The following is a 26,499-nucleotide window of genomic DNA, read 5'->3' as shown; positions in this document are numbered from 1 at the left end:
ACGAGCTCTATAATGTCAATAATCCACTTTATAGATGCATGCAATCATTATTCTGGTTTCCTTCTGAAACTCCAACATTTAGCTAAGTTAGATAATTTGATTACTGAAATCATCAAAAAATGAGTACACATATATTTGTCCATCCCCACAGTAATGGTTTTGTTGCGCAACCTAGACACCCATCATGTGGTACGTGGGTCGAACTTGAACCAGAACAGTGAAATAGATAATTTTGGCCACAAAACAACACTTTCCAAGCAAATTCAATAGTAAGGCATGATTTCTAAATTACTTATTCAACAGTATATTATTGGTTTGTTCACTAGAAATATTATGTTTAACACCCCTATTGACGAAAACGAAAAAATTAAGAATCTTAAGGCATTTATTTTTTGGACAAACAGAATCTTAAGGCTTTTGTTTCCTCCTTTTCAGGAACATTTTTGATAAAAATAACAATTTATGGAACCACCGGTGTTGGTCCGGTTAAGCTCAATGATTTGGAGTCTTAGTTTTTGTCGTATTATGAAATCATTAACTATCAACCTTTGATCTTCCATTACTTAAATAATTACGAATCAAAGAGGATGATTAAGTTTACCAAAGACGTCCCTTATGGCTATTAAGAGTCAGACGCAAGGATGACCAGGGTCATTAAGGCGTCTTATAAATAAACCATGACTCCACTAATTGCTTGTTAATCAGAATAATTTGTTTATTATGGTCTTTGTTTAAGTAGCTCTCAGCCAACCCAGGCAAAGGATGAATTTGGATTATTCAAAGATTTGTGGGTTCCAAAAGCATTGGGAATGACTCCAACTACATTGGGAAATATATTATTTAAATCTCCATTGCCACAGTCGTTGGAGTTATTTATTTTTCCTAGTTGGAGAATCAAATTGAGCAGCATAATTTTTAAAAATCCTACTAGGTGGAAAACAAATCCTAGTAAAGATAGTTTATAAATGTACGGAAACCTACTATATAGAATTATACTAGACAGATCAATATATCTATCTTTGACTATATATATTTCTTTTGTTATTGTGGGCAACAAGTTTAATTACACTAATACAATTCGTATAATTTAAATACTTTATCACTATTTTTTTTTATAGTAGTGGATTAGCGGTACTGTTCATGCACGCTATTGTAATTTTGAAATAAATATATGTCACTGTTTTGCCAGTTGCCACTAATAAAAGAAATTATCTACTATTCTTTTTTGTTGACATCGCTGTAAATAAAACTTGGCACGACCCTCCTAAATAACTAATAATAGGGTTAACCCAAAGTATTGTTCAAGTTATACTAATTGTGTTTTAATGTGAGACGTAACATCTAATACGTCTGACCTTAGAGTTGGTTCAGAACACAAATTTGAGAAGTATCTCTCTCTATATTTATTTTGTTATAAAGTTTCCACCATTTTAAGTAAAAAATTAATTCATACTAATGTTCTTCTATTTGATGAGAATTTGAAAATATCTTCTTTAAAAATAGTATAGAAAGGGAATGTAATTAACATAGACCACAGATATAAAAACTATGTCCCGTGCTTAACACGTCCGAGTCATTGTCGTACCCTTTTGCCAACTTTTTGAAGTTTCCTTCCTGAAAATGACCACACATATGAACTTGACATATGATTGTTGCATGCATATAAATATATTATATTCGCAACATGCCAAATTCTACCCTTAATCAAATTATGTTGTAACGGATACAAAATATATAACTTGAATAAAATTTGGTGTCAAGTATAATTTTGAAAATTATAGAGTTTTCACAACCACTTATTCGGATATCTTTATCTAAATTATAATTTGACATATTATTTTCAAATAAATAAATTATTTCAACTTTTTGTTTACAAAATCTAGAACTCCTATCTGTCTTCCCCAGGCATTTTATATTCATTTACAGAACATAATCTTGAAAGTTCGAGTTGTTAACGATCAATTCAAACCTGACTTACACATAAAAAGACAAAATATTTCAATGTATAAAAACACTACTTATGTGTAGTGTAATGTAAAACCCGTACGTCCTTCTTATATATAAAAACTTATGTCTCTCCTATAAACCAAAGAGAAGTTAATATAAAACTCCGTTTGCTGTGTCGTGCTTTATTTGCTGAAGTAGTGAAGTAGTTAACGTTTCCGAAAATTAAAAACTTGACATTATTGAGTCATGGTAGTTCTAAATTTCTTATGATATAATTTAAAGTCTTTACAATTGAATTTAGGTGCTATACTAAAACAGTTTGTTTCTCTTCTTTTTAATTCATGATTTAGACTACAAGGAGTTGTTAATATACTATTTCTGTGCTGATGATACACCGAAATTGAAACATGACAGTTCAACTACGAAGTTATTCACGAATTTAACAACTTAAAACCAAACGTAAATCAGGAGATGAGCCCAAAAAGAGTTTGAAGTTTAACAGCATTAAGGTTGTCATCTGCTGGACCTGAAGCCTATCTGTAAATAAATTTAAAGCCCAATTAGTTATTGTTTCAAAGCCCAATGAGTAAAAAAGGGAGATAATGACCGCAATTGCGTTTGCGTTTGCGTTTTTGATTAGAAAACGCGGGCGGTTGGAAAACTGAATCTTTAAACCCCTTTTCTTCACCACCTTTCACCGTCAAATCTCTGGAAACTGAGCTTCGACGACGATGTTGGGTTTACGAAGATCCGCGGCGACCTTGTTCGACATCAGCCAGTCTCTGCTTCGGAATGTTACGGTGAGTTCTTATCTAACATTTCAGCGCCGCATTTTGTTTTAGGATTAGGGTTTCAATAGATCGAATCGATCTCATCTCTTTTTAATATTTGATGATTTTGATCCAATTCAATCTTTTTGGACGTGGTTATATCTGGGTTCGTTTCAAAATCGTCTATTTCGGTGTTTGAGATTCTGGCTTCTTCCCCATTTTTTCAAATAGGTGAGTGCTACTATAGAAGAAAGAACAATTTTTTGAAATCGAAAAGGTTCTAGTATAGAGCTCAATGTCTTAATTATGAAATTGCCAAGGTATTGTTGTCAATCTATTCTCGTAAAGTATCCTATGCTAGTAGCTCTATGAGATGATGAGATTATAGGAATGATGATTTTTGAGGAAGCATCTTTAATGTTGGCTCAGGTAGAAGAATAGTTAGATTTACTTTTCTAACTCTATAACATTTTTTTGTGTATGTGAACTGAAGCCGCTAGGTTTCTAGCTTTGTCTGTGTGAAGCAAAGTTTATCAAAGCTCATTACCTTATTTGATTCTCTGTTTAGATTATAATGTAACATCAAGTTCATCCATTTATGTTCTCTCTTTCTCTGCAGTTTCATGGAGTACGCGTCCAAGGAATTCGTGTGGGGAACGCAGAGGTTCCAAACAATAAGCCACTCAAAACCGGTCTTCAAGAAGTTTACGGAATTGGCCGTCGTAAGTCGCATCAGGTTCTCTGTGGGCTTGGAATCACTAACAAACTTGCCAGAGACTTAACTGGTAAAGAACTCATTGACCTCCGTGAAGAAGTTGGCCAGCACCAGCATGGTGATGAATTGGTAACAAAAATCGTTTTATACAATTACAGTTAAACTTTCTTATCGTCTTAAAGCTACTCTTTTGTCTTTCCATTTCTCAAAACCGTGTTTGTTTGTTTGTTTCTGTGATTGTTGATTTTTTTAAAGAGGAGGCGTGTTGGATCGGAAATACAAAGACTGGTCGAAGTAGATTGTTACAGAGGTAGTAGACATAGACATGGAATGCCTTGCAGAGGACAAAGAACCAAAACTAACGCTCGCACGAAAAAGGGTAAAGCCGTTGCGATTGCAGGAAAGAAGAAAGCTCCTCGCAAGTAGAAACCTTATAATCCGTTCTCTGGGACTCGTAAGCTGTACTCCTTGTCGCATTGTTTACAGACATGACTTTGTCTTACTTTTGGGATAAAATGAAAACTGATTGAATAAGCAAACATTGCCAGTTTTATTGTCCTTTTTTTGCCATTGCAGAGGAAGAGTAAGCTTCGAAATTCTTCAGCAATACTACTCTCTGTAGCTTCGGTAGTATCTTTCTGTGATTTGTGTTTGTAAAAACATCATTGAAAACGAGCCCAGTTTTAATTATTTGTCCAATTTCAAATTAAAAGCTTATTTGGTTTACAAGTTTAACTATAAATAATTTACGGATCCCTAAGTTCATTAGTGGCCCAATCTAAAAGCCCATTTTTTGTAGCCCATTGACAAATCGTGTAAGCAATCTACGCATACTCGCAACTGAGTGCTTTCAACAACAATCAACATTCAACAAAGCTGTCTAACAGATAATATTTACGTCAACAAAATAGACACACGATTTGATTATTCGTATTAAATCTTATTTATTGATAGAAAGATATGATACGGGTTGGGACACGACGAATCATGGGGAACAAAATAACGAAAATCAAATGAGAATCACAAGAAGTGAGACCAAGTGACTTGAAACTGATATATCAGAGAGATCAATTTGGGAAATAGACTAATCGATGCCTACCAGACCCGATCACATTTATTTACTAATAGTCGTATCTCCTCTCCACTCATTTGTTTGTCTACATGATCCTCCACGTAAATCTCTCTCCATGTTCTTTACTTTTTTTGAACAATAACTTGGGTGGGGCTTTGTAATTTTATGGGCCCATTTTATATTGGCCCACAACCATGTGATTCATCTTCTTTTTTTGATTCCCTTCTAATTTTATGTTTTTGTCTAATTCGTAAAATCGTAATTGCACTTGCACTCGTGATAGTGGTATTATACTCCACACTTTCTACTATTTGACAAGATATATGCCCTTACGAGACCTTTCATATAAAAAGGAAAAAAGGAAGAAAACAAGATATCTTTCTTAGAAAAAATCCATGAACTATATATAGTCGACAAATATAGATGAAATATGTGGCAAGAGTTATAGATATTGTTTTAATTTTCTTTGTATATATTAGAGAAAAATAAAAAGTGTAAAGTGGTTAGGAAACAGAAAAAGCCAAACTTGGATAACTACCACGGAATGGAACAAAAAGAGAGAAACAGAAACAAAATAAAATAAAATAAAGAATTATCAGCCTACTACTTTGTTATTTTGTATATTTTATTAATTATGTCTATCGTAAAATTTGAAAAGTATATATATTCCCATGATCACGAGCTTTTTTTGTTTTAGTGGAAAAATAAAATAGAAGAGAGCGTGAAATATCAAAGCATTTTGCCTTTGGGAAGAACATGGAAGATACCCCACCAAACCACCGCCATTCAAGAATTTGCCTCAAACTCAAATACAATCTCTTCAACTAAATATCATCCTTGTCTATATATCCACTCAAGATTATCTTCCTATTAATGAAATTATTTCATCCATATGTATTATTTCGTTAAGATGATATATACTTGAAGAGATCATTTTAAGAATAGTAGAAACCAAAATGGCTGTCGTCAAAAGAGTGAAAGAAAATTCGTTATAAAATCAAACATTCGTAACATTATTCTTTTCAAGTTAAAATAAGCTAGATGTTGTGCAAGATATGTTTAGTAAAAATATTAAAAAAAAAAAAAAGAACAATAAAGAGCCTGATAACGATCATGGTCATTTGTGAAACTTGCAGTTAACGTTAATAGTAAAAAATTACACGAACTAAATTGATGTCGATTATCATTACATCCAAAAAGCTTTGTGTTGCTCATGTTGCTTATGGTGGTCAATTTGTATATAGTATTATCAGTTGAAGTTGTCATCTAGAGTTCGTTTTGTTCCACTTAATTAAAAGATTGGTTTGAACATGGTCCGGTCCGTCCATTTGGTTGGTAGCAAATGCAGCTATCCTGATTAGAGAAAAAAAAACACTGATAAAACAACATTAAGGTTCTATTTTTGGTGATTGGAAACAAAGAACAATACGCGTCGACATGTATCACGAATTCACGATGTTTCTTCAGTAAGAGAAGACACCATCATTAGCGTTAGGTTGATATGTATAATTAGCGGTCTAGCTGGCTGATTTCATTTATTGATTTTTTTCTTCCCAAATTATACTTCCATTATTTTATGAAGTTCTTGAAATATAGCATAGCACTACAATATTCATGTAATCTTTAGTGATTTTCTAGTATAAATTTCGGGTAACATCGTATTATTATTATATTCTTTTGATCAAATTCACAACAAGTAAGATAAAACTTGAAAACAGGTTTTTGCACTTGGATTAAATTCCTAGTTAATCGTAAATAAAAATAACCAATACTTGTTTGTGTAAATTTTGTATGAGAAAGCAAAATAATTTTTTTTTTAAAGGAGTTGTTACGAAAAATAGAAGTATACAAGAATGATAAGAAAGGGATGGTTAAGAGAAGGTGTCCCCTTGTGGTGGAACCTTATGTTGGAATGTGAAGTAATGTGCCTATTTAAAATACCAATGGCCACATTTTGAAGGCTTTTCAATTTCAGACCAACTTAGTCCCTAAATTGAGACCACTTAAATTCTCATTATTTCTTTGTCTGCATTTTATTTTTACCTCGAATGTGTCATATTTTAGATCTCAAGCTTGGCCGTTGCAGAATTCATATAGCATTAAATATTTCGTTAGAGATTAATCTTGGTTTTTTATTAATGATATTTGGGGAAAAAATCAAATGATTTGTTTTGCCTTTTATGGGTAACTAATATAAAGTGAGAATAAAGCCTAAAAATAATAGCTCAAATTATTCAACAAGAAAGGTGGCTAATTAATTAAGAATTGGTGGTTTTTTTGAAGTATGTTAATAGGTCAGTAAGTAGGCTTGACTTTCACGTTGATCCGTTTTCCGATAATAGACTCCAAAAGTTTCCTACTTCCGATTCTCATATTTCAAATATGTTGTCGATTACATGTAAATGGACACTTTTTTAAATCTATATGAGTATATACATTTAGACTAGTAGTATATAATATAGATAATTATAACAAGCTTTAAACAATTAGCTTATTTTCCTTTGTTATGCTTTTGTAGTTTAATTATTTGGTCTACCTTTGTTGAACAACTTGGGGAGTAGTGGAACTTGAACTATACTGTTCATTCATAACCATAGACCCAATTAAATAAAGCAATTAGACTAATTTGATAAGTTAGCAAATTTAGACTGTATCTGTTTTATTTAGTTGGAAACGGGATAACCAAAGTACCAAAGGCCAAAGGCGTGGTTAAGAAGATTCACCTGGATTCGGATTTTGTTTGCATTGCCGTAGGTGGTGGATATATAAATTACAGTGTATCTTTTTTTAAGATATTACGCCACCAATTTATCTTGTTTCTATAAAGATAAAATTACTCACTTGGCAGACAATTAGACAAAACGTTTGTCTACATGATTACATGTCTGTCATACACCGACGTCTATATGTACTTAACACACACACACACATGAATGTGATTATTACAGAGTCCTGAATGAAATGATTTTTTTTCTTTATTCAAAAATCAGTTGAAGTGTGTACATCTATCTACATGTACGATCAGACTAATTACATGCAACCATTTTGTATTGGGTTAAATATCTAATGAGTAAATAATGTCTAAACGAATGAAGATTTTAAATATGGTAAAATAGAAATGGTCTAGACATCGTCTAGTGGTCCATAACACCATTTATCGTCAAAATTCTAGGTATGTGCAGACCTTTAGAAAAAAAAAAAAAAAAAGAAGCATATTTTCAGAATCTAGTGTTACAGTTATCCGTTGAAACAATCAAACAGTAAATAGATTTTGCTCATATCACTTACTGTCTAGATCATTCAGATTTAGGTAAGGGCTGTGATAATTCTAAATTCAGTTTGACGTACATACCATTTGGTATGGGAATGGGATCTATCTATACACACACAAACAAACAGAACATGTATAATGTATACAAGAAAATAATTTCAATAAGACAATATATGTGACAAAAGCAAACAAGACAGATCGGCAGACCTCTCATAAAATCAGATCTTACTGCTGTAGCTTCGCAAGCTTATTATTTCCCAAATCAGTAAATTTGATTATTTTGACAACAGTATGGAAGAAAATGTATGTTGATATTTGTGACATTTAATTTAAAAGGACTTTTTAGGCATGCAAGTGTTTGGCAGACCTAGCTACTGTTCAAAGTTCTGTCTTTTTCCTATTTTCTCGTTTAGAGAACCATTTCTCTTTTTTTTCTTCTATTTATTTACATTATACTAGTAGTACTAGTTAATTTCATGCAGACAGTAAGTACAGTATTCCCTTATAATATGTTCTTTTTTTTTTTTCTCTCTGTTTCTCGAGAAAACTGTAGTGATAGTTTTGGTTTTATTAAATTTGGTTTGAAGATCTATATAGTATAATGTAAATAAACTCTGGATTATAAGCTTTTTGTATGACTAAAAGGATGATGCAGTAAATATACTTAGCTTAGCATGAGGGATTATTGAATTTTGTGTAACTGTGGGAGCGGGTTTGTTAATTACAGTAAATATTTAGCTACAAAAGGCTCGAGGATTCAAGTGAAAAATTACTGGATCTGGTCAATGGTCATTCACTGCTCCCGTATAGTTTAATTAATCAATACCCTAGAAATGAAACAGTACATAATTGGTTTTTTTTTTCTCAGGTATAGAGTTTTAAATAGAATGTTCTTCTTGGGAATTTGGACTCTAGAATCTGAAGATAAATTGGCACACATTATGACACGTATTTTGTTTATTTGTTTACAATATCTTTCTTCTTTATGTAATTTGACTTTTGTTACACTCGCTCTCCTTGGTGGTTCGGGTTTTCATCTACTTTTAATTTTTCTTTTTTTTTCTCCTCTAGTTATATAATCTCAAGTCTCAACAACTCAACTCCCAAGTAGATAGTGTTATAAAATTTTGTACTGTTAACGTGTTGTTTCTTTTTGGTTGTGGGCAGGGGCGGACGTATTGCTTTAGTATGTGTGGCACGTGCCACATGCTAAATCTTAAAAAACAAAAAAAATTTATATGGGATTTAGTTATCATAGTTCAGAAAATAATAGCACTTAATTATTATGCCACATGCTAAAGTCTAACGGAAGCTCTTTCTATAATATAAACTAAAATTAAATGTAAATTGTATCATAATTTAAGCTATAGTAATACAGGTTAAACCCAATTATTTTAAAACTGCTAATGATTCAAGCCCAACTAACTAAAAGTCTAAAACTTAAAGTCTATAAACTTTTTTTGATTGGGATTTATACCTAGTTTTCATGAGTTCATCGACAGCAATACAACTGCACCATAGAGAGAGAAAAGTCTTCTGCTTCTATTTTTGATTGGTTCCAGTATTATTTTTGTCTTCGGTTATTTTTTATCAAACAGCAATACAACATATAAACAACAGTAATCAATTGATGCAAAACTTGTCGTTGGACAAAATTCTGTGTACGTGTTATAGCATATAATCTTGTCTATTGATTTTCTTCTTATTCTAGATAAATTGATAGTCTCATTCAATTGCTTTAAATATATATTGATGAATTCATGCTATGTTTTTTATTAGGTGATCTACGGAAAAATATTTTCCAAAAAAACAAACAAGTACATCTCATTCTCATGATGATTTGGAGAATTTACCCGTGGACCCTGCAGATAGGAAACGAATTGTGGAATATCACCCTAACCAAAGAGATGAGGTAAGACGCAAATATTTAGTTAAGGGTCCTTATCAACCTCGTGGTCACAAATTTCCTAGAACACTAACCGGAGATAAATTGAGACGATTCAATCCAATTTGGTTTGATCTTTATGGTGATTGGCTGGAATATAGTGTGAAGACAGACAAGGCTTTTTGTTTGGTTTGCTACTTGTTTAGAGATTACACAGAAAATAAAGGTGGAAGTGATGAATTTGTAACAAGGGGATTTGATACATGGAAAAATCCAAAGAGATTGAGTGTTCATGTGGGAGAAGTGAATAGTTTTCACAATAATGCATTGAAAATGGCTGATAATTTGATGAGACAAGGTCAATCAATTGTTCATGCTTTTTATAAGCATGATGATGCTGCAAAAAATGAATACAGAATCAGATTGAATGCTTCAATTGATGTTTGTAGATATTTATTACGGCAAGGATTACCTTTTTGAGGTCATGATGAGTCAGTAGAATCAGCTAATAGGGGAAACTTCATAGAGCTTGTGAAATATACTGCAGATCAAAATGAGCTTGTAAGGAAGGTTGTGTTGGAGAATGCTCCCAAAAATAATCAGATGGTGTCTCACAAAATTCAGACTGATCTAGTGCATTGCTTTGCAGAGGAAGTTATTGAATCTATTATTCAAGAAGTTAATCACGATGTATTTTGCTTGTTGGTGGATGAGTCTGCAGATGTTTCTACTAAGGAGCAAGTGGCAGTGGTTTTTCGCTTCGTTGATAAAGATGGGATAGTAAAAGAAAGATTTATTGGTCTTATTCATGTTCAAGATACATCTTCTGCAACTCTGAAATGTGCTGTTGATTCATTGTTTGCAAAGCGGGGGTTGAGTATGAAAAAATTAAGGGGACAAGGTTACGATGGAGCAAGTAACATGAAAGGTGAGTTTAATGGGTTGAGATCTTTGATTTTAAGAGAAAATAGTACTGCATATTATGTATACTGTTTTGCTCACCAGCTTCAATTGGTCGTCGTGGCAGTTGCTAAAAAACATTTTGAAGTTGGTGATTTTTTTGATATGATTTCGGTTTTGTTAAATGTGGTTGGAGCATCTTGTAAGAGGAAAGATATGGTTCGAGAAGACCAACGAAGGATCATCGAAGAAGGAATTAGTCAAGGTGAAATTAAGACAGGAAAGGGACTGAATCAGGAGCTTTCATTTCAAAGACCTGGTAATACTCGATGGGGTTCTCACTACAATACCTTAGTACGATTAGTTGATTTATTCCCTTCTATTGTGAAAGTATTGGAGTATGTCCAGAGCGAAGGGAGTGATGGTGTCAAAAGAAGGCAAGCTAATGGTCTCATCAAATATTTGCACACCTTTGATTTTGTGTTTTACTTACAGTTGATGTTACTTCTTCTCGGGATCACAAATACTCTATCGGTGGCTCTGCAAAGGAAAGATCAAGACATTTTGAATGCTATGTCTCTGGTGAAATCTACCAAGCAACAATTGTACAATCTCAGGGATAATGGATGGGATTCTTTGGTTGAAAAAGTTAATTCTTTTTGTGAGAGTCATAACACTGAGTTGATCATCATGGAAGAAGAATTTGTTGATCCAAAGAAGCCAAGACGGAGAACCAACATGACAAACTTGCATCATTATCAGGTGGAATGTCTTTACACTGTATTGGATATGCAAATTCAAGAGTTTAATGATCGTTTTGACGAGGTAAACACTGAATTGCTTAGTTGCACTGCGTCTTTGAGCCCTTTTGGTTCCTTCCACGAGTTTGACCAGTCGAAACTTGTGAGGTTATCTGAGTTTTATCCGGAAGATTTTTAGTTCTGTGGAGCGGATATCTCTTGAGCATCAACTTGGTATTTACATTGATAATATCCGTGAAGATAAAAGGTTTGCTAATTTGGAGAGTCTTGGAGATCTTGCACGTGTAATGATGGACACAAAAAAAACATCTTTCGCATCCTCTTGTTTATCGACTTTTGAAGTTGGTTTTGACTTTACCTGTTGCCACTGCTACAGTCGAGAGATGCTTTTCTGCGATGAAAATTGTGAAGACTACCTTGCGAAACCGAATGGGTGATCAGTTTTTAAATGATTGTATGGTTTGTTTTATTGAAAAAGAGCACTTAGATAAAGTGACAAATGAGGTAGTAATAAAAAGATTTCAAGATATGGAAGATCGTAGAATAGTTTTGTAGAATTTCTTCGTATGTTTTTGTTATGACAATTTTTTAATGTTTTATTTTTTTGGTTTTGGATTTTTTAATAATAATATTATTATTATATTTTAATTAATTATTTTGTGCCCCACGTTAAATAAGTTTCTGCGTCCGCCACTGGTTGTGGGTCATACATATATATATTTACTTTAAATCCGTATACATACAACAAATTGAGTTTAAACTTTGGATTATATGTCCCATTGTGACAAATTTTAACTATTCGGATTAGAAGTCTTTGGCAGGCCTTGCTCACAGAAAACTAAGCATGCATCGGTGGTAACACAACTCTTTTTACATTATTGGAGTATACTTTTTCCTTTACTCCGTTTCATTATCATACTTGAAGAGAGCTTGAGGTGAAGAGTGTAACGATTATAATAAAAATTCATTTTTGTAGACTATATAGGAGAATATAGAAAATATAGTCAACCTATACATATTGTTTTAGGTCCTTATAAATTATATAAAATTAACAATAATTAAATATGAAAAAGAAAGGCTAATGTGAGACATGTGGTCTTCTCTCTTTGCTTTCTCTCCTTTTCATGGAAGCACAACCTCAATTCCAACCTCTCTCTCTCTCTCTCTCTCTCTCTCTTCTTTGACCAGACTATATGTTTATGTACTTTTTTTTTGTAAATGTATCATAGTAACATCATATCAAGTCTATACATCCAACATACTACAATAGTCTTTTTCTATGTATAGGCACATCATTGGTCGATTTATTTTCCACATATGAACAATAATCATCAGAAAACCTGATTATTATCTTTGTACAATTTGAGAAATTGTATTTTGCAACATGTGACTCGAAAACAGAGTTTGAATAAAATTTGGCAAAGTATCTTTGGATGTGAAAAGGATGTTGAAGAAGAAGAGGGATCCCATGGGAATATGAGCCCCTCTTTTCAAGATTTGAAGAGTACATCTTTAGCTTTTACTTTTGTCCCAGTTTAAAGTAAAAATTAACCCGTAACAGATAAAAATAAACTACCCATCCTTTTTCATTAAACTTGTACACCTTATCTTATTACCCAACTCCAAATCTCCCAAAACACGTTTCTCTAAGCCTATGTACTTATCTTTCTCCTTCACAAATTCTATATTCACATATATCTTCTTCTTCTCACCCTCCAAAACAAAAATAAAAAATCCCCAACCCCAAAATTTGTTTAATCACTTCATTCTCAAATATTATAAATGAATGAATTCCGAATCGACTTCCTTCTTTCTTCGACCTTTTGTATCAACAGTGAAACTACCCTTCTGCCCCTTCATGCCTCAGCATCTTTTTTTAGCTCTCTCCATTTGAGGTAAAAAGCGAGGAGCTTTGGTTTGACCTTTCAACGATGGGGATAAGATCAGTTAAGACCTTCATTAGCCGTCTTCGATGAAGATTCTGCTGATGAAATCTCTAAACCTTCTTGAGTAGAGTTTTGGATCAACGGCTGAGATCGAAGCCGGGTCAGCCTGTAGAGACTTGTAAGCATGCTCGATCTTCTTGCTTATGTCGTAATCTTGTAAAATGTCAATGACTCCAAAATACAGAACCACTTCATAGACCTCTCCGTGGGATAGATAGTTGGTCCCTCCAGATGAATATTGATCAAAATCGCTTCTTCTCGCCATTCGTTCTGCTCTTGCAGGCATGTTTGCGCCTAATCGAATCAACGGTTTCCTGCAAAAGCAATCAAATGTTAGTAAGATGTTGAAAAATATACGGGTAGAGAATTGATTGAATCTTTAACAACTAGTTTAAGAAACAAAAAAAAGGACCACATGATCTGTCTTGCCCCCACAATATGATTGTGTTTTTCTATTCAGCTGAACATCCCCCACAAGATTGCCAAGCAACTTTTTAAGACAATAATAATGCATACTAGATGTAACGTAGTTCTCAGATAAAAATCATATCTAATGGGAAACTGAACCTTTCATCTACTCTGCCACAGTAATTACCAATGCGTTCAATTCAAAGGGACTATTGTTAGGTCAACTTCTTGTGCTAAAGATTAAACTCAAGTAATGATTGGCGAGAATAATTATTCCTATACCTGCCAGCTAAGATGCGGTCCATATCTTGAAGTTCAGCCTCCAGGAAGCGACATCCTCGCATGAATTTCTCGTTCTGGTACGATTCTATCTTACCTGCCCAATACATGAACAAACAGATATCATTACAATGAAACAAAGAAACAGAAAAAATATTGAGGCAGAACGAGAAGTTTAACTAACCAGATCTCAAAACGAATGGAGAAAGACCCATTTTGTCTCCTGTGTTGTCATCACGGAAGTGAACGCCAACCAGAAGGCTATAATCCATTATTCTTGCAGCTTCCAAGAACTCACAGTCGCGCTTAATTTGCCTGGAAAATGAAATGCAGCCAGCTTAGTAATGTGTTCCCAATTTCAAACACCCAAATAGAATACGAAAACACACTAGGAATTCGGGAAGCTTACGTCATAAGCTCTTGGTACCAATTTCTCTGAAGACGGAAAGCAAAATTGAGATCAAGGTCCTTGAGAGTAGTGGTCTCGTCGATTTCCACTTCAGGCTTGGATGTATACCGTCCATGGGAAGACCCTTTCAGATCAAACCGTCTCTGGATTCTATATTCCGAGCAGAACAAGTTCCCCATAACAATAAACCGAGTCTGGTAAGATGGTAAACAACATGAGAAAATTGTCCCTTGCAAAAAAAGAGTATTATGAAATGTAGATGAACAACACCAACCTTCTGGCCACCAACAGGTTTAATACAATGCACACCGTAGAACCTAGTCACAAGTGTATTTTCATACTGGCAGACATGTTTGTAATAACTTGGAAGCATTCGTAGAAGAACCTGGATAATGAAGACAAACAACATCAGGTCAAGTTTTGTTAGCTAACCACAGATAGTGGACTATATATGATTAAGAATGCAAAGTGAAAGCAAAGAAAGAAAAATACAAAGGGATTCACAGAAGACAGAAGAAATCAAGAAAAGAGCCAACGACTAACCTTGACTTCAGATTTCTTCACTGTCTTAATCATAAATCTGTCATCTTGAGTTAAGTAGAAAAAGCTTCCACTCTTTCCAGGTGATGAAAGTTCCCTAAGAGCATCGTTCCCACAGATAGCTAACATATAATCAGCAGGATCCACCGTGAAAAGCTCCCTCAGGCGTCTATCAAAAGAAACAAATTTCACCACAAACACAGATTTAGAGAATAAACATCACCAAACCTTATGCACAATAAGATTAACACATTGAAAAAAATATCTAACAGCAAAAGATTGAATACCTAAACACCAAAGGGCAATAGTCCTTCCAACGGAAATCCACAGATTGATGCGGCGGTGTGGTCTTAGAACCCTCAGGTGGGAACCTTGTCCAAAACTTTTCACTCGGGTCAAAATCACTCTGTTTAAGGTCACGAACAATGGAAGCATGTTTGCCGACAGAATACCTAAATCATCGCACTTTTGGTTAAAACACAGATCTAGATCATCATCCCTAGGGATTCTGAAAATATAAAATATGAGTACCTGATTCCATGTTGCAAGTTGAGCATCAAATCATATTTCTTATGCCCTTTAGATATAGTCTCTCCAGGTTTCTTAGCCTCGCCGCTGAAACAGCAAGGATTCTTCCTAAACTGACGAAACCCATCTCGATCAATCGAAATCCTATCTCTGTAAATCACAGAAGCCTCCACATTATCAACAATATCACAAGTGATATCCCCAGCTTCTCCATCAGATTCCCAAATACAGATCCTAGGGAAAACCTTGTCACCACCACTCAAACTCCCAGCTCCACTATCAACAGAAGATCTCTTCCTCGTCGCGGCAACAATCAACTCACTCTTCTCAATCCCATCAAAGAAACTCCTCATGAGATTACTTCTCTCATTCCAAGACCCGATCCAAGAGCTTCCATCAGCCCATGTAAACACACCGCTTCCTTTAGGAACACCATTCTCCCATTGACCTTCGTACTTGTTCCCATTAGGCCAAGCAAGCACACCTTTGCCACAAATCACACCATTCCTCCACTCTCCGATATACTGATTCCCATTCATCCAAACATACCTCCCCCTCCCGTCCTGTAGATTCCGCCGCCAGGTACCTTCATAGTAATCTCCGTTGGCGTATCTCTTCTGACCATGACCATGTTTCCGATCAGCAACCCAAGAGCCTCTATAGGTATCACCGTCAACACCAACAAAAGTGCCAAACCCTTCCATCCTCCCAGATTTGAATTCGCCTTCGTAAGTCGCGCCGCTCGGCCACGAGAACTTGCCTTTACCGCTGGCTTTGCCACGTTTCCAGTCGCCTTCGTACATACAGCCATCTTTCCAGAGATACTTGCCGGATCCGTTAGGAAACCCGCCGGAAAAAGTTCCCATGTAGAGATCTCCGTTTGGTAACGGTTTCTCGACGTCTACGGGAGGTGGCGTGGGAGTGACGCGCCTCGTGGTTCCTTGAGATTTCGATCGTACCATCGGCGTTGTTGGTAAAGCTAGTAACAACAAATCGTCTCTTCTTCTTCTTCTCTCTTCCGTTTCTTCTTCTTCGTCTCCTCCTTTCTCCGCAAGTAAAACTTCAGTAGCTCCTTCTTCTTCAATAACAAGCGGTTCACGCATCATCTACTCATCACATAAACCCTAGCTGCTTCCCAATACTCTTCTTCTCAGAAAAATCACAACCGAAATGGGCTCATTCGATTTCTTCGCAAGGGTTAAGGAGAAATCAAATGGAGAATCACGGATTGAGAAAAAAAGTTTCTAAATCTGAGAAGAAACCTAAACGTTTGGTGAGAGATTCCTACAAAACGATACAGAGAGAGCAAACAAAAAAAAAGAAAAGAAAAGGGGAGAATGAAGAAGCAGCAGCAGTATCAAAAGCAAAAGGATAAAGAGACAGACAAGGAGAGAGAAGATAAATAAAAGTTTGTTTACAAAATAAATAAATAATTTGTTAGGGTAAAATAGTAAAAATTTGATTTTAAGTTTTTTCGCAGTAGTAAAACCATTGGGAAGCGGACACAAAAAGCCCACCAGCCCGACTTAAAAAAAAAGTCACATTGTTATGACCAATGTATTGACTTCGATTTCCGACTATACTATTAATAATAATAAAAATGAATAAATGTAACACAGATTCAAATTTTCTTTGTAAAGTATAGCACAAAAATAAACTCTGCTGTTTATAAGAGTAAAATTTTCAAAAGATCTTGGAAATAAAACAGTAATCACTAATCACACCTAACTAGTTTAGTATGTGTGTTACTTTCCAATATTAATTTAAATACATCTAATCAGAGCAATTAGAAGGGAAAATTTAGAAAGGAAAAGTTATTTAAATTTTATGTATGGAAATAAATCTTTTGAGTCTTTTTTCTTTTCAGCTAAAACTTTTTATTTCTCGTTTAAAAAAAATATATATATATAATATTGACAAAAAAATCAAGGTTTACAAATGATGAATATCTAATGTTGTTGGATTTGTCATTTATCATATATACGAGTTCAAATCCGCATAACAAAACAAAATATGAATGTCTAATGCCTTAACTGTGTTTTATAAAATCTAGCAATGTGCTACCATTAACATCTCGAAGATTAGTATCTCTCGGTCTATGATCTATCATCTACTACTTCGGTTATCTATAAAAAAAAAATGTTACTATTGTTTTAATTACGGCAATTTTGATGGATACATTAAAGTTGTTCACACGTCAACAAACATTTATGTGTGTGTGGATGTGTAAATATGATTAACGTACGAAGTTTTGTTTTTGGCAAAGGAGGCTCTCCTCTTGTATAAGCAACCCTAAGTTCTAATTGAAAGGTATTTTTCGTTCACAAAAAAAAAAGGTTACTCTGATTATTTCAGAAATATTTGCAGTTAGAAACTTCTTTAACCGTTATTTCATCATTAATGATTTGTTTAAACTGTAGTTATTACAGTATTAAAATAAAGGTGAAATTACAAAGGGTATTTTGAAGTGAATCTACTTGTAATAGTATAACGGTAATTAAATTCGTCAAACAAAACTCAAGAAAATAGATTATCAATCGATTTGATAATAATGCAAGGATTACATATACATATATAAAGAAAAAAAAAACCTAAGTGCCGGCGTGCCCTACGTTGTATGGAATTAATGTGATACCCACGTAAAAGACCAAATGATTAGTTATGTTTATCTCCTTCTTCTAAATAATAACACTACATGCTAATCAAACTAATTTATACTTATTTGTAAACAACTATGATCGATCATTAACAAATCGTCATCGCGAATTAGTGGAATAAAGAAAGGAACCAGGTGATAATGTTTCGTAACCACATGATGAGACTTTTTAATTTGGTTCTCCTATGTGGCTTTATTATATTTATATGACGTCCGTCGGTCGTTATTCAAAGTTTTAGTTTTACTTTATCGATTGATAATTTTTTTGTCCTCCTTTAATCGCCAATCGTTATAGATTTCATTTTTGTATTGTGTTGATTAATATACGCATATACACAAACTGTAACATATAACACGTATATACTGTATGTTATAATTTACTCTGTATATTAATATATTAGCCTTATATCGGAAGAAAAAAACATTATACATCGAACATGCTAATGATATCTTGTTTTTTTAATGTATTTATTATTCGATCGGTAAAGACTTCTACACCTGAGGCTACTAGTTGAATCTCAAATAACCTAGTGGAAAGTTATTGACTTCTCTTGTGGTTGTGGTTAGATTAATAAGCTGTCACTAATTGAAAAGCACGAGGTAACAATGATTATTGCAACAGTATTGTTTTGAAACCGATAAAAATGGATAACTAGGATTACTGTATATCATTTTTGTGTGTGTGTGTGTGGTTTACTGTGATGCTAATCTTTTTTAACGTTTGTTTGGAAATATATATTACTAAACACTCCTGGAAAGGTTAATTCTACATGAAAATGCAATAGAGAACAAATTAAAAGATCGTTGAAGATCCCTTATAATATACATCGGTCTTACTAATAAATTATAAAACAAGATTGGGGATATCACGTTGTCAAGCTATTTTATTGAATTTGTTCAATATAGCTTGTTATTGGTTATAAGATTTAAATGATTGTGTTTTAAAATTCAAGAGATAATACACATCTTTAATAATGCAAGAAGCTACTTATTCTCTTCTTATATTTTATCAATTTTTTGTTTCGCATGTCCGAGCGATGTTGTGAGTATTTCATCTTAAAATAATTGATCGCATAGATTATGATTCGCCATGATTTGGGAAAAAGAAATTAGAGACAGAGTGGACAAGAGACAAATGACTCTAGTTTTGCGAATTATTTAATTAATTGTAAATCTAATTACGCGTCATTATCTACAAACAGCTCCTTTTCTTCTTCTCTAACAGTTGGGATAATCAAGCTGAGCTGGCACATATGTGGGATCCGCTTTTGTAATATTGGGCTGTCACGGCCCAACTAATATCGTCGTCTACGAAGAATCCAACGACATAGACGGTACCACGTGTTGAAGTCTTAAGCGGTCAGGATTCAAAACACGTCATCAAAATCTAGAGCGAACCACCTGTCTCGGGAGGGCGGCTGGCGCAAAGATACTACGAAAGATTACGTTTCCTCTTTCTCAGAATAATCACGTGCAACGTTCACGTTTGCACACTTGAGACTGTCAAAACATGATTTTCAACTCGTAAAAATCTTTCGAGGGGGAAATTAGCAAACGGTTTTTATTTGTCCGACAGAAGAAAAACACCCCATAATATTGTTTTCGGATCTAAAATAGAGTAATGGGTTAAAACGAAACTAATGATATGCTTATAGTGTGAAAAATTGGAAAAAAAATAGGTTGAAGATGGTTTTAAAGGACAATTTATTAATAGTGTTCTGATTTACAGCTGAAATTGAACGTAAAACATTATTGTAAAATTCTGATCAAGATAAGAAAGGAAATCAGATTCTTGTACTAGAAAATTTGACATGACAATCTCTTAATGATAATTCTGTCATGTTAAGCAAAACAATTATGATAAACTATGTGAAAGGAATTAGAAGAGAAAAGACAAAGAAGATGGATGACCGATAAGTCAGGTAGCCGTCCGCCGACCTATTACGTACGCATCAAAGCAGAAGACTCATAAGTCCTATCTTCCCAATTTCCAAATCACACAAAAATACAAATCTATTTTCAAACGAAAGATTATGATTTGATAAGAGAGCTGAATCTCACCTCTTTTTAACTTTCATCTCCTATATATTTATTTACCTGCAAATAATTTCATAATTTTAGATTACAAAAGCTAGTCATCACACATTACCAAGTTAGATGGTATTTGTATACAACTTTCCATTCAAAACAAATTACTTCATTGCAAAAGAGTCGAGATAATTCATCCAATAATGAATTTGTGTGCATCTTATAAAAGTATGCTTATTTGACACTCTGAATTAGTACAAAATAAACAAAGGATATTAAAAAACCAAAAATGCAAACTTATCTCGGGATAAGAATTGGAAAGTTTCTTTCTTTGATTGCCAAAAAAAAAGAATTGGAAAGTTTCTTCTGTGTAACAAAAGAGTTGGGACTGTAGTGTACTTTTGACATTTCAACCTGGTTATTGTCCAATGAACATCACGAAGAAACTGCTATCTTTTGGTCACACCTCAATATGAATAGAGAAATATTATCTAACTTTTGTTTTTATTAGTGCTAAAATAAATATTATATGGTGGGGGATTGGTGACGTATGCAACTAGCAAACTATAGGCATGGGTCATAGAAGAGACAAGAAGCTCAGGTACTGATGTAACAATATATCCTTTGTTCTGTTGGAGAATCAAAAGCCCATTCCTCAATAAGCCTTACACCAACGTCTTATCACTCCAGGTTTTTACCAAACTCATCATCCTTCTTATTAAAATGTTGACCCTAAAAAAAAAAAGTTTGAATAAAAATAAAATCTCCTCGCTTTAATTCATCGTTTCCGACCACTTATTTTGGTTTTGTAGGTAAAGTAGCTCCAACGTGTGTCATGTTCTTTTGTTTTTCTGATTCGATGTCAGCGCACCACAGCAAATCTTGTGGTTAATTACGTGCGATGAGTATAAACTATAATAAATGTAATGGTTTTGTTTTCTAGCATTACTCTATTGTTTTATACTTCTATAATTCTATGTCTTTGAGGTACTAATAAAAAAAGATAAAGGAGTTTGTAACGTACTAAAAAAATGGAGAGATCACGTTGAAGTTCCAATACGTATTTTCTTAAGAAATGATAATACAGTTTATTGGACTTACGTATTAATGGGTTTAAATTTACGAATACGTCTCTTTGTCGTGTAAGCTTTGAAAGGAAAAGCCCATGCTCATAGTCTTAGTCTTTTCTTTTGTACCTTTCTGCTTCATTAATTTTAAAATAGTTTTTATAAGAAAAAAAACATATTAAAAGAAAGAATATAAAACTGAAAAGTATCAGATTGAACAGTCACACGTCTTCATCGTTGGCAGAAACGAACCCAATCGGATTTCGATTTTAGCTTCTATAATTACTACTATCATCTTTCATCTTTGGTTAAAAACTTTATCTTTTGTTCTATTAAATATCAACTTAGAAAATACAAAAGTATGTTTAAGTACTGAAGTACACTAGATAATTCGAGGATTCCAATATATATTCTAATCATAGTCGTGACTTTATCATGTCCATTACGTAGCGTTTTCATGCATTATATTAATTTGTTGACGGTGCCTACCTACAGCTAACAACTACGTTATATTATTGGAAAACGTTCTAAAACTTAGTAAGATTACTTTTGAATGTTCATAAATTGAATCAGCATATATATATATATACATTGACTCCATCAATATATTAAACCAAAAGATAAACAATGCAATATACAAATTCGTAACGTAATGATTTGTATTAGTCTCCCAGAGTTTTTTAAACTTTATCACTTCAAATACTAGTTTGGGCATCTCCAACAATACTCCTTATTTTGAAGGGAGCAAATTCTCAAATTGAAGATTTGAGAGTGGTTTGCTCCAACAATGACCCTCAAATAAATCTTTAAAAACTAATAATTTGCAATATAGTCTTTAATGTTTCCAAAAATCACTAATAATGATAGAAACTCATAAATAAATTTGGTCACAAAAATTGGAGAATGACATTTTGGAACAATGTAAGTTACATTAACATGTAACAGATGTTGCAGCTCCTAATAAGGAGGATGTCATGACATATGGGGTCTTCCCATGTTCCAAAAAAATCACATCCAAGTGCAAGCCACTAGTATTTGATTTGACGTTTGGATATATTGAATTGAACATTGATATTTTAGAGAACATCTGAAACGAGAAGAATACCAAACACTTCCACAATATCTAGATTTCAAATATTATAAAACTTCAGTAACACTTATTTTTTGGGTTTTGCAACGCCAAGGCACCAATCTATATATTGTCTACCTCAATCTGCTGCAACATTTTACATGAAAGTTTCAGCTGGTACTTGACAACCAAAGTCCTCACAATACAAAAAAGAAAAACAGACGACTCTTTTGCTAATGTTTTGGTCCAGCTCAGGTTGTAGTCATGTACAGCTTGTTGACCCAGTAGCCAAGTTGCTCAGCTACACAGTTTGATCCAGTTGACCCATAGGAACTGAATTTATTGACTGAATTTTCGACGCCCAGATATCCAAACACATCTTCTTCGAACATAGGGCTCAGCTTTTTCATCTCTTCAAGGCTCAAGTTCTGAAGTTCACAGCCTCTTGAGACGCAAACTCCAACTAGTTTCCCAACTACGTCATGAGATGACCTAAAAGGCATCCCCTGAGCATCAACAAAAACAGAAGAAGACAGTATTTATCTTTCTGACTCTATATACAAAATGGAGGGTTTTGATAAATTTAAATTGACATTTACCTTCTTCACAAGGTAATCAGCCAGAGTTGTGGCGTCAAGGTGTCCGGCAGGGAGACTTTTCTTAATTCTCTCTTGGTTGAATGTTACATTCTGGGCAAATTCTGCTGAGACATCGATCATTGCCATTATTGTCTTGGTACTATCGAACATCGGTTCTTTATCTTCTTGGAAATCTCGGTTGTAAGCAAGGGGAAGTCCTTTGCATAGTGTTAGGACAGTGACCAAATCGCCTATGACTCTTGCAGATTTCCCCCTGACAAGTTCCATTGGGTCTGGATTCTTCTTCTGTGGCATTATACTGCTTCCAGTTGAGACGGAATCACTTGGAATCATGAAACCAAACTCTTCGGATGCCCAAAGTACCCACTCTTCTCCCAGCCGTGACAGGTGAATGCCTGTGTTGGAGTTTGCAAATAAGAACTCCAAAACGTAGTCTCGATCTGAAACTGCATCGATGCTAATTCAAATAAAGAAGAAGAAAAAACTTACTAAATTAGAAACCGTGAACCTACTACAGAGAAAGACATACAATTAGAGAGAGAGAGAGAGAGAGAGAGAGAGAGAGAGAGAGAGAGAGAGAGAGAGAGAGAGTTGATGCAGCCAATACAAGAACTAGGAACATACCTGTTTCTCATTGGTTCGGTAAATCCCAGAGCATTTGCAGTCATAAATCTATCAATAGGTAGACCAGTTCCAGCCAAAGCACAAGCTCCTAGGGGGGAGAAATTTAGCCTTGCTCGACAGTCCATATAACGACCAGCATCACGTTCGAGCTGCCATACATGAACAAATTACCAGTCAAGAAAGTAAAATCCTAATAAGATGATAATAGTGCGAAAGTAAAATGTAAGAACCCTTTGATGTTCTGAGGCAGGTAAAAAAATACTAATTGGTAACTAGGTACATATAAGATGATAACACATACATATAAGATGATTGTGTGAGAGAGAGATCTCAGCAAATGTAAGAACCTATGATGGTTTAAGTAAGGCAGAGGCTAATCACAAAGGAAGACCTAATCACCAGACGAAAAACCCCGTGAAGCTAACTATGGTTAAAAATTGCTGCTGGCTCAAAAAGGGAAAACTAAAGAAGGAAATCCAAACCAAACCTGCTCCACAAAAGTTAAGAGGACATGGAGTAGTAAAACAGGCTGAGCTCTTTGAAGATGAGTATATCCAGGAACAATCAAGGCCTCATTCTTCAAAGCCAATGCAACAAGTGATGTCTGAAGATTTCTGATCTTAACAATGATGGAGTCGATAGCCTCACGGCACCAAAGTTTGAAATCAGTAGCACATTGGTCATTTCTGCTCCGTGCTGTGTGAAGTTTCTTTGCAGGTTCACCAATAAGATCAGTAAGAGCTGCTTCAATGTTCATATGCACATCTTCTCGATCTGTCCTCCACTCAAATTTACCAGCTTCAATCTGCCTCTCGATATCATCAAGACCTTTCAATATGGCATCCTTGTCGCTATCAGTTATTAGCCCCTGCAATAACAAACCATCACGGGATTGTCCTGACTTTAGCATCATGACTTAGAAGAAAGAAAGATATCAAAATCAAACATAACGCAGCAAAGGAGCTCTCTCATCTCCAACAAACAATCAACTCTGTTACTCAACCCCAGATCAAAACTGACCCAATTTCGAATTAAAATCTACAGATGAAGTTATAGCAAACCTGGTGAGCGAGCATTGTAGCATGAGCTTTGCTACCCATAATGTCCTGCTTGTAGAGAACTTTATCGAATGAAATTGACTCAGTGAACATCTCCACCTTCTCAGTGACACTCTCTTCGAACCTTCCGCCCCCATAGCTTGGCCTCATCGTGGCTCATTGAACGCAACGGCGGAAGACTCCGTGACTTGTTGCTTCCCGCCGGGAGAAAAGAGATGGAACGGTGTGTGGAGGAGGTAGGAGTGGAACAACGCGACGGAGATAAGAGTAGACTCTGTGAGAAAGAGAGATCAATTGCTCCCATTTCGTGGAGGAGTGAGAAGAAGAAGAAGAAGAACGGTTTCGGTTTCGGTTTCGGAGGTCCAAGTGGGTGTGTGTGTTTACGGGAGGCGACAACCTAACTGGTATGGTCAAAGAAATATAGTTTATTTCCACCGGTCTGATTTGACGAAATTGAAATCATTCCGTTTGGTTTAACACGGTTTAGGTAACCCGTGGCGATCCTAACATCGGCAAGGACGATGGAGTTGAACAAATCTTGAAGCGGAACCAAAGAATACTAGAATTTTCAGTGAAGCAGCAGGTATAGGGTTGAAGCAGTATGTGAGAGGAGTGGAGATTTCATTTCTAGAGTTAAACGGTTTCAGTTCTGAAGATTGCTTCTCATTATCATTGTTCATTTTTGCTTTTGTCTTATATATATGTTTGCTGTGTCTGAAAAATATGTGATTTTTTTTTTTTTTNTTTTTTTTTTTTTTTTTTTTTTTGTGTTGATGATGATGCGCAGGGAACAAGAGAGATTTCAAAGCATTGTACCCAATTTACATCAGAATTTCTCCTGTTTCTGTTATTGTCTATGATGTATCCGGTTAAGTCTCATATTTTAAGTAAATTAACCCCCCCCCCCCCACACTGCCATGTCTGTATACTTACTTCCAATTCTCAGATTTGCAGATAAGCAAACATTTTTAAACTCCTCCAAGTTGATTGCACATATTTTTTTTCTTGACCATATCATATTTGTATTTTGGATTCTTTGTTGTCAAATATTTTTTATTTCTTTTTTTATGTAATATAAGTATGTTTTGTTATTTTTGTTTATTTAATAACTTTTAAAATTTGATAATTAATAAATAATAGCTTAAAAAATAATTATTTTAATGATTGAGAAACTTTCAAGATTTCTCTAGTGATAGATGATTTTGGTTTAACTAATTAGTGGTTGCTTTGATTAACTTAATATTAATTATATGATTAGTTTATTTTGGTTTAACTACATAGTCTTAATCTTTTCTTTCGTACCTTTCTGCTTCATTAATTTTTCGATATACAAAATAGTTTTTATAAGAAAAAAACATATTTAAAGAAAGAATATAAAACTGAAAAGTATCAGATTGAACAGTCATACGTCGTCTTCATCGTTGGCAGAAACGAACACAATTGGATTTCGATTTTAGCTTCTATACTACTATCATCTTTGGTTAAAAACTTTTATCTTTTGTTCTATTAAATATCAACTTAGAAAATACAAAAGTATGGAAGAAGATCACGTACTCATTGATATAAAAGTTTGCAGAAAAGTTTTCACAAAAAAAGATGCGTTCGCCCTAGTTTTTTTTTTTTGCCTTTTTCTCTCTGGCTCGAAGCCCGAGAGAGCAATTGAAGTGCATCATCTCTGTATGAAACTCCGCTGTTACTCTCCTCTGGTCTCTTCCTCCTGTGCAAAGGGCTTCTCAACTGAAGACGTCGCCTACTTGGGCTGCTCCGCCGTCTCTGTTTCCCGGCGAGTTTTCTTTTTTTCTATCTCACTTGTTGTGAAGAGTTTATGAAGTTCTCTGTTTGAGCACAATCTGAAGCAGCCAGTTGTGCATTCGGTGGTCTTTCTCTGTAGAAGTCACCAGATCTGCTCAAGCTTTCTTTGTTTAAGATCGCTCCAGAGACGTTGATCCTTCGCCGAGATGAGTTGT

At 34.5% G+C, this 26,499-nt stretch overlaps 3 protein-coding genes and 1 pseudogene across 3 annotated transcripts; 2 read left to right on the top strand and 2 right to left on the bottom strand.

Annotated features, from left to right (window-relative positions):
- On the top strand, positions 2,600-4,131 carry LOC104702558 (small ribosomal subunit protein S13, mitochondrial). Its single transcript, XM_010418429.2, has 3 exons — positions 2,600-2,747; positions 3,337-3,561; positions 3,688-4,131. Exons 1-3 carry the CDS (start codon positions 2,679-2,681, stop codon positions 3,856-3,858), a joined length of 465 nt encoding a protein of 154 aa, XP_010416731.1. The 5' UTR covers positions 2,600-2,678; the 3' UTR covers positions 3,859-4,131.
- LOC104704942 (zinc finger MYM-type protein 1-like) lies at positions 10,264-11,499 on the top strand. Its single transcript, XM_010420943.1, has one exon. It carries the CDS (start codon positions 10,264-10,266, stop codon positions 11,497-11,499), a length of 1,236 nt encoding a protein of 411 aa, XP_010419245.1.
- On the bottom strand, positions 12,731-16,814 carry LOC104702556 (phosphatidylinositol 4-phosphate 5-kinase 2-like). Its single transcript, XM_010418428.2, has 8 exons — positions 15,435-16,814; positions 15,191-15,355; positions 14,907-15,072; positions 14,638-14,748; positions 14,364-14,557; positions 14,139-14,269; positions 13,958-14,051; positions 12,731-13,581 (listed from the first exon to the last, which is right to left on the bottom strand). The coding sequence occupies exons 1-8, from the start codon at positions 16,535-16,537 to the stop codon at positions 13,281-13,283; spliced, it is 2,265 nt and encodes a 754-aa protein (XP_010416730.1). The 5' UTR covers positions 16,538-16,814; the 3' UTR covers positions 12,731-13,280.
- LOC104702555 lies at positions 22,340-24,919 on the bottom strand (annotated as a pseudogene).

Source organism: Camelina sativa, chromosome 7, assembly GCF_000633955.1.
Source record: "Camelina sativa cultivar DH55 chromosome 7, Cs, whole genome shotgun sequence".
In the NCBI taxonomy this organism is placed as follows: Eukaryota; Viridiplantae; Streptophyta; class Magnoliopsida; order Brassicales; family Brassicaceae; genus Camelina; species Camelina sativa.
This window is presented reverse-complemented; position numbering and strand designations above follow the sequence as displayed.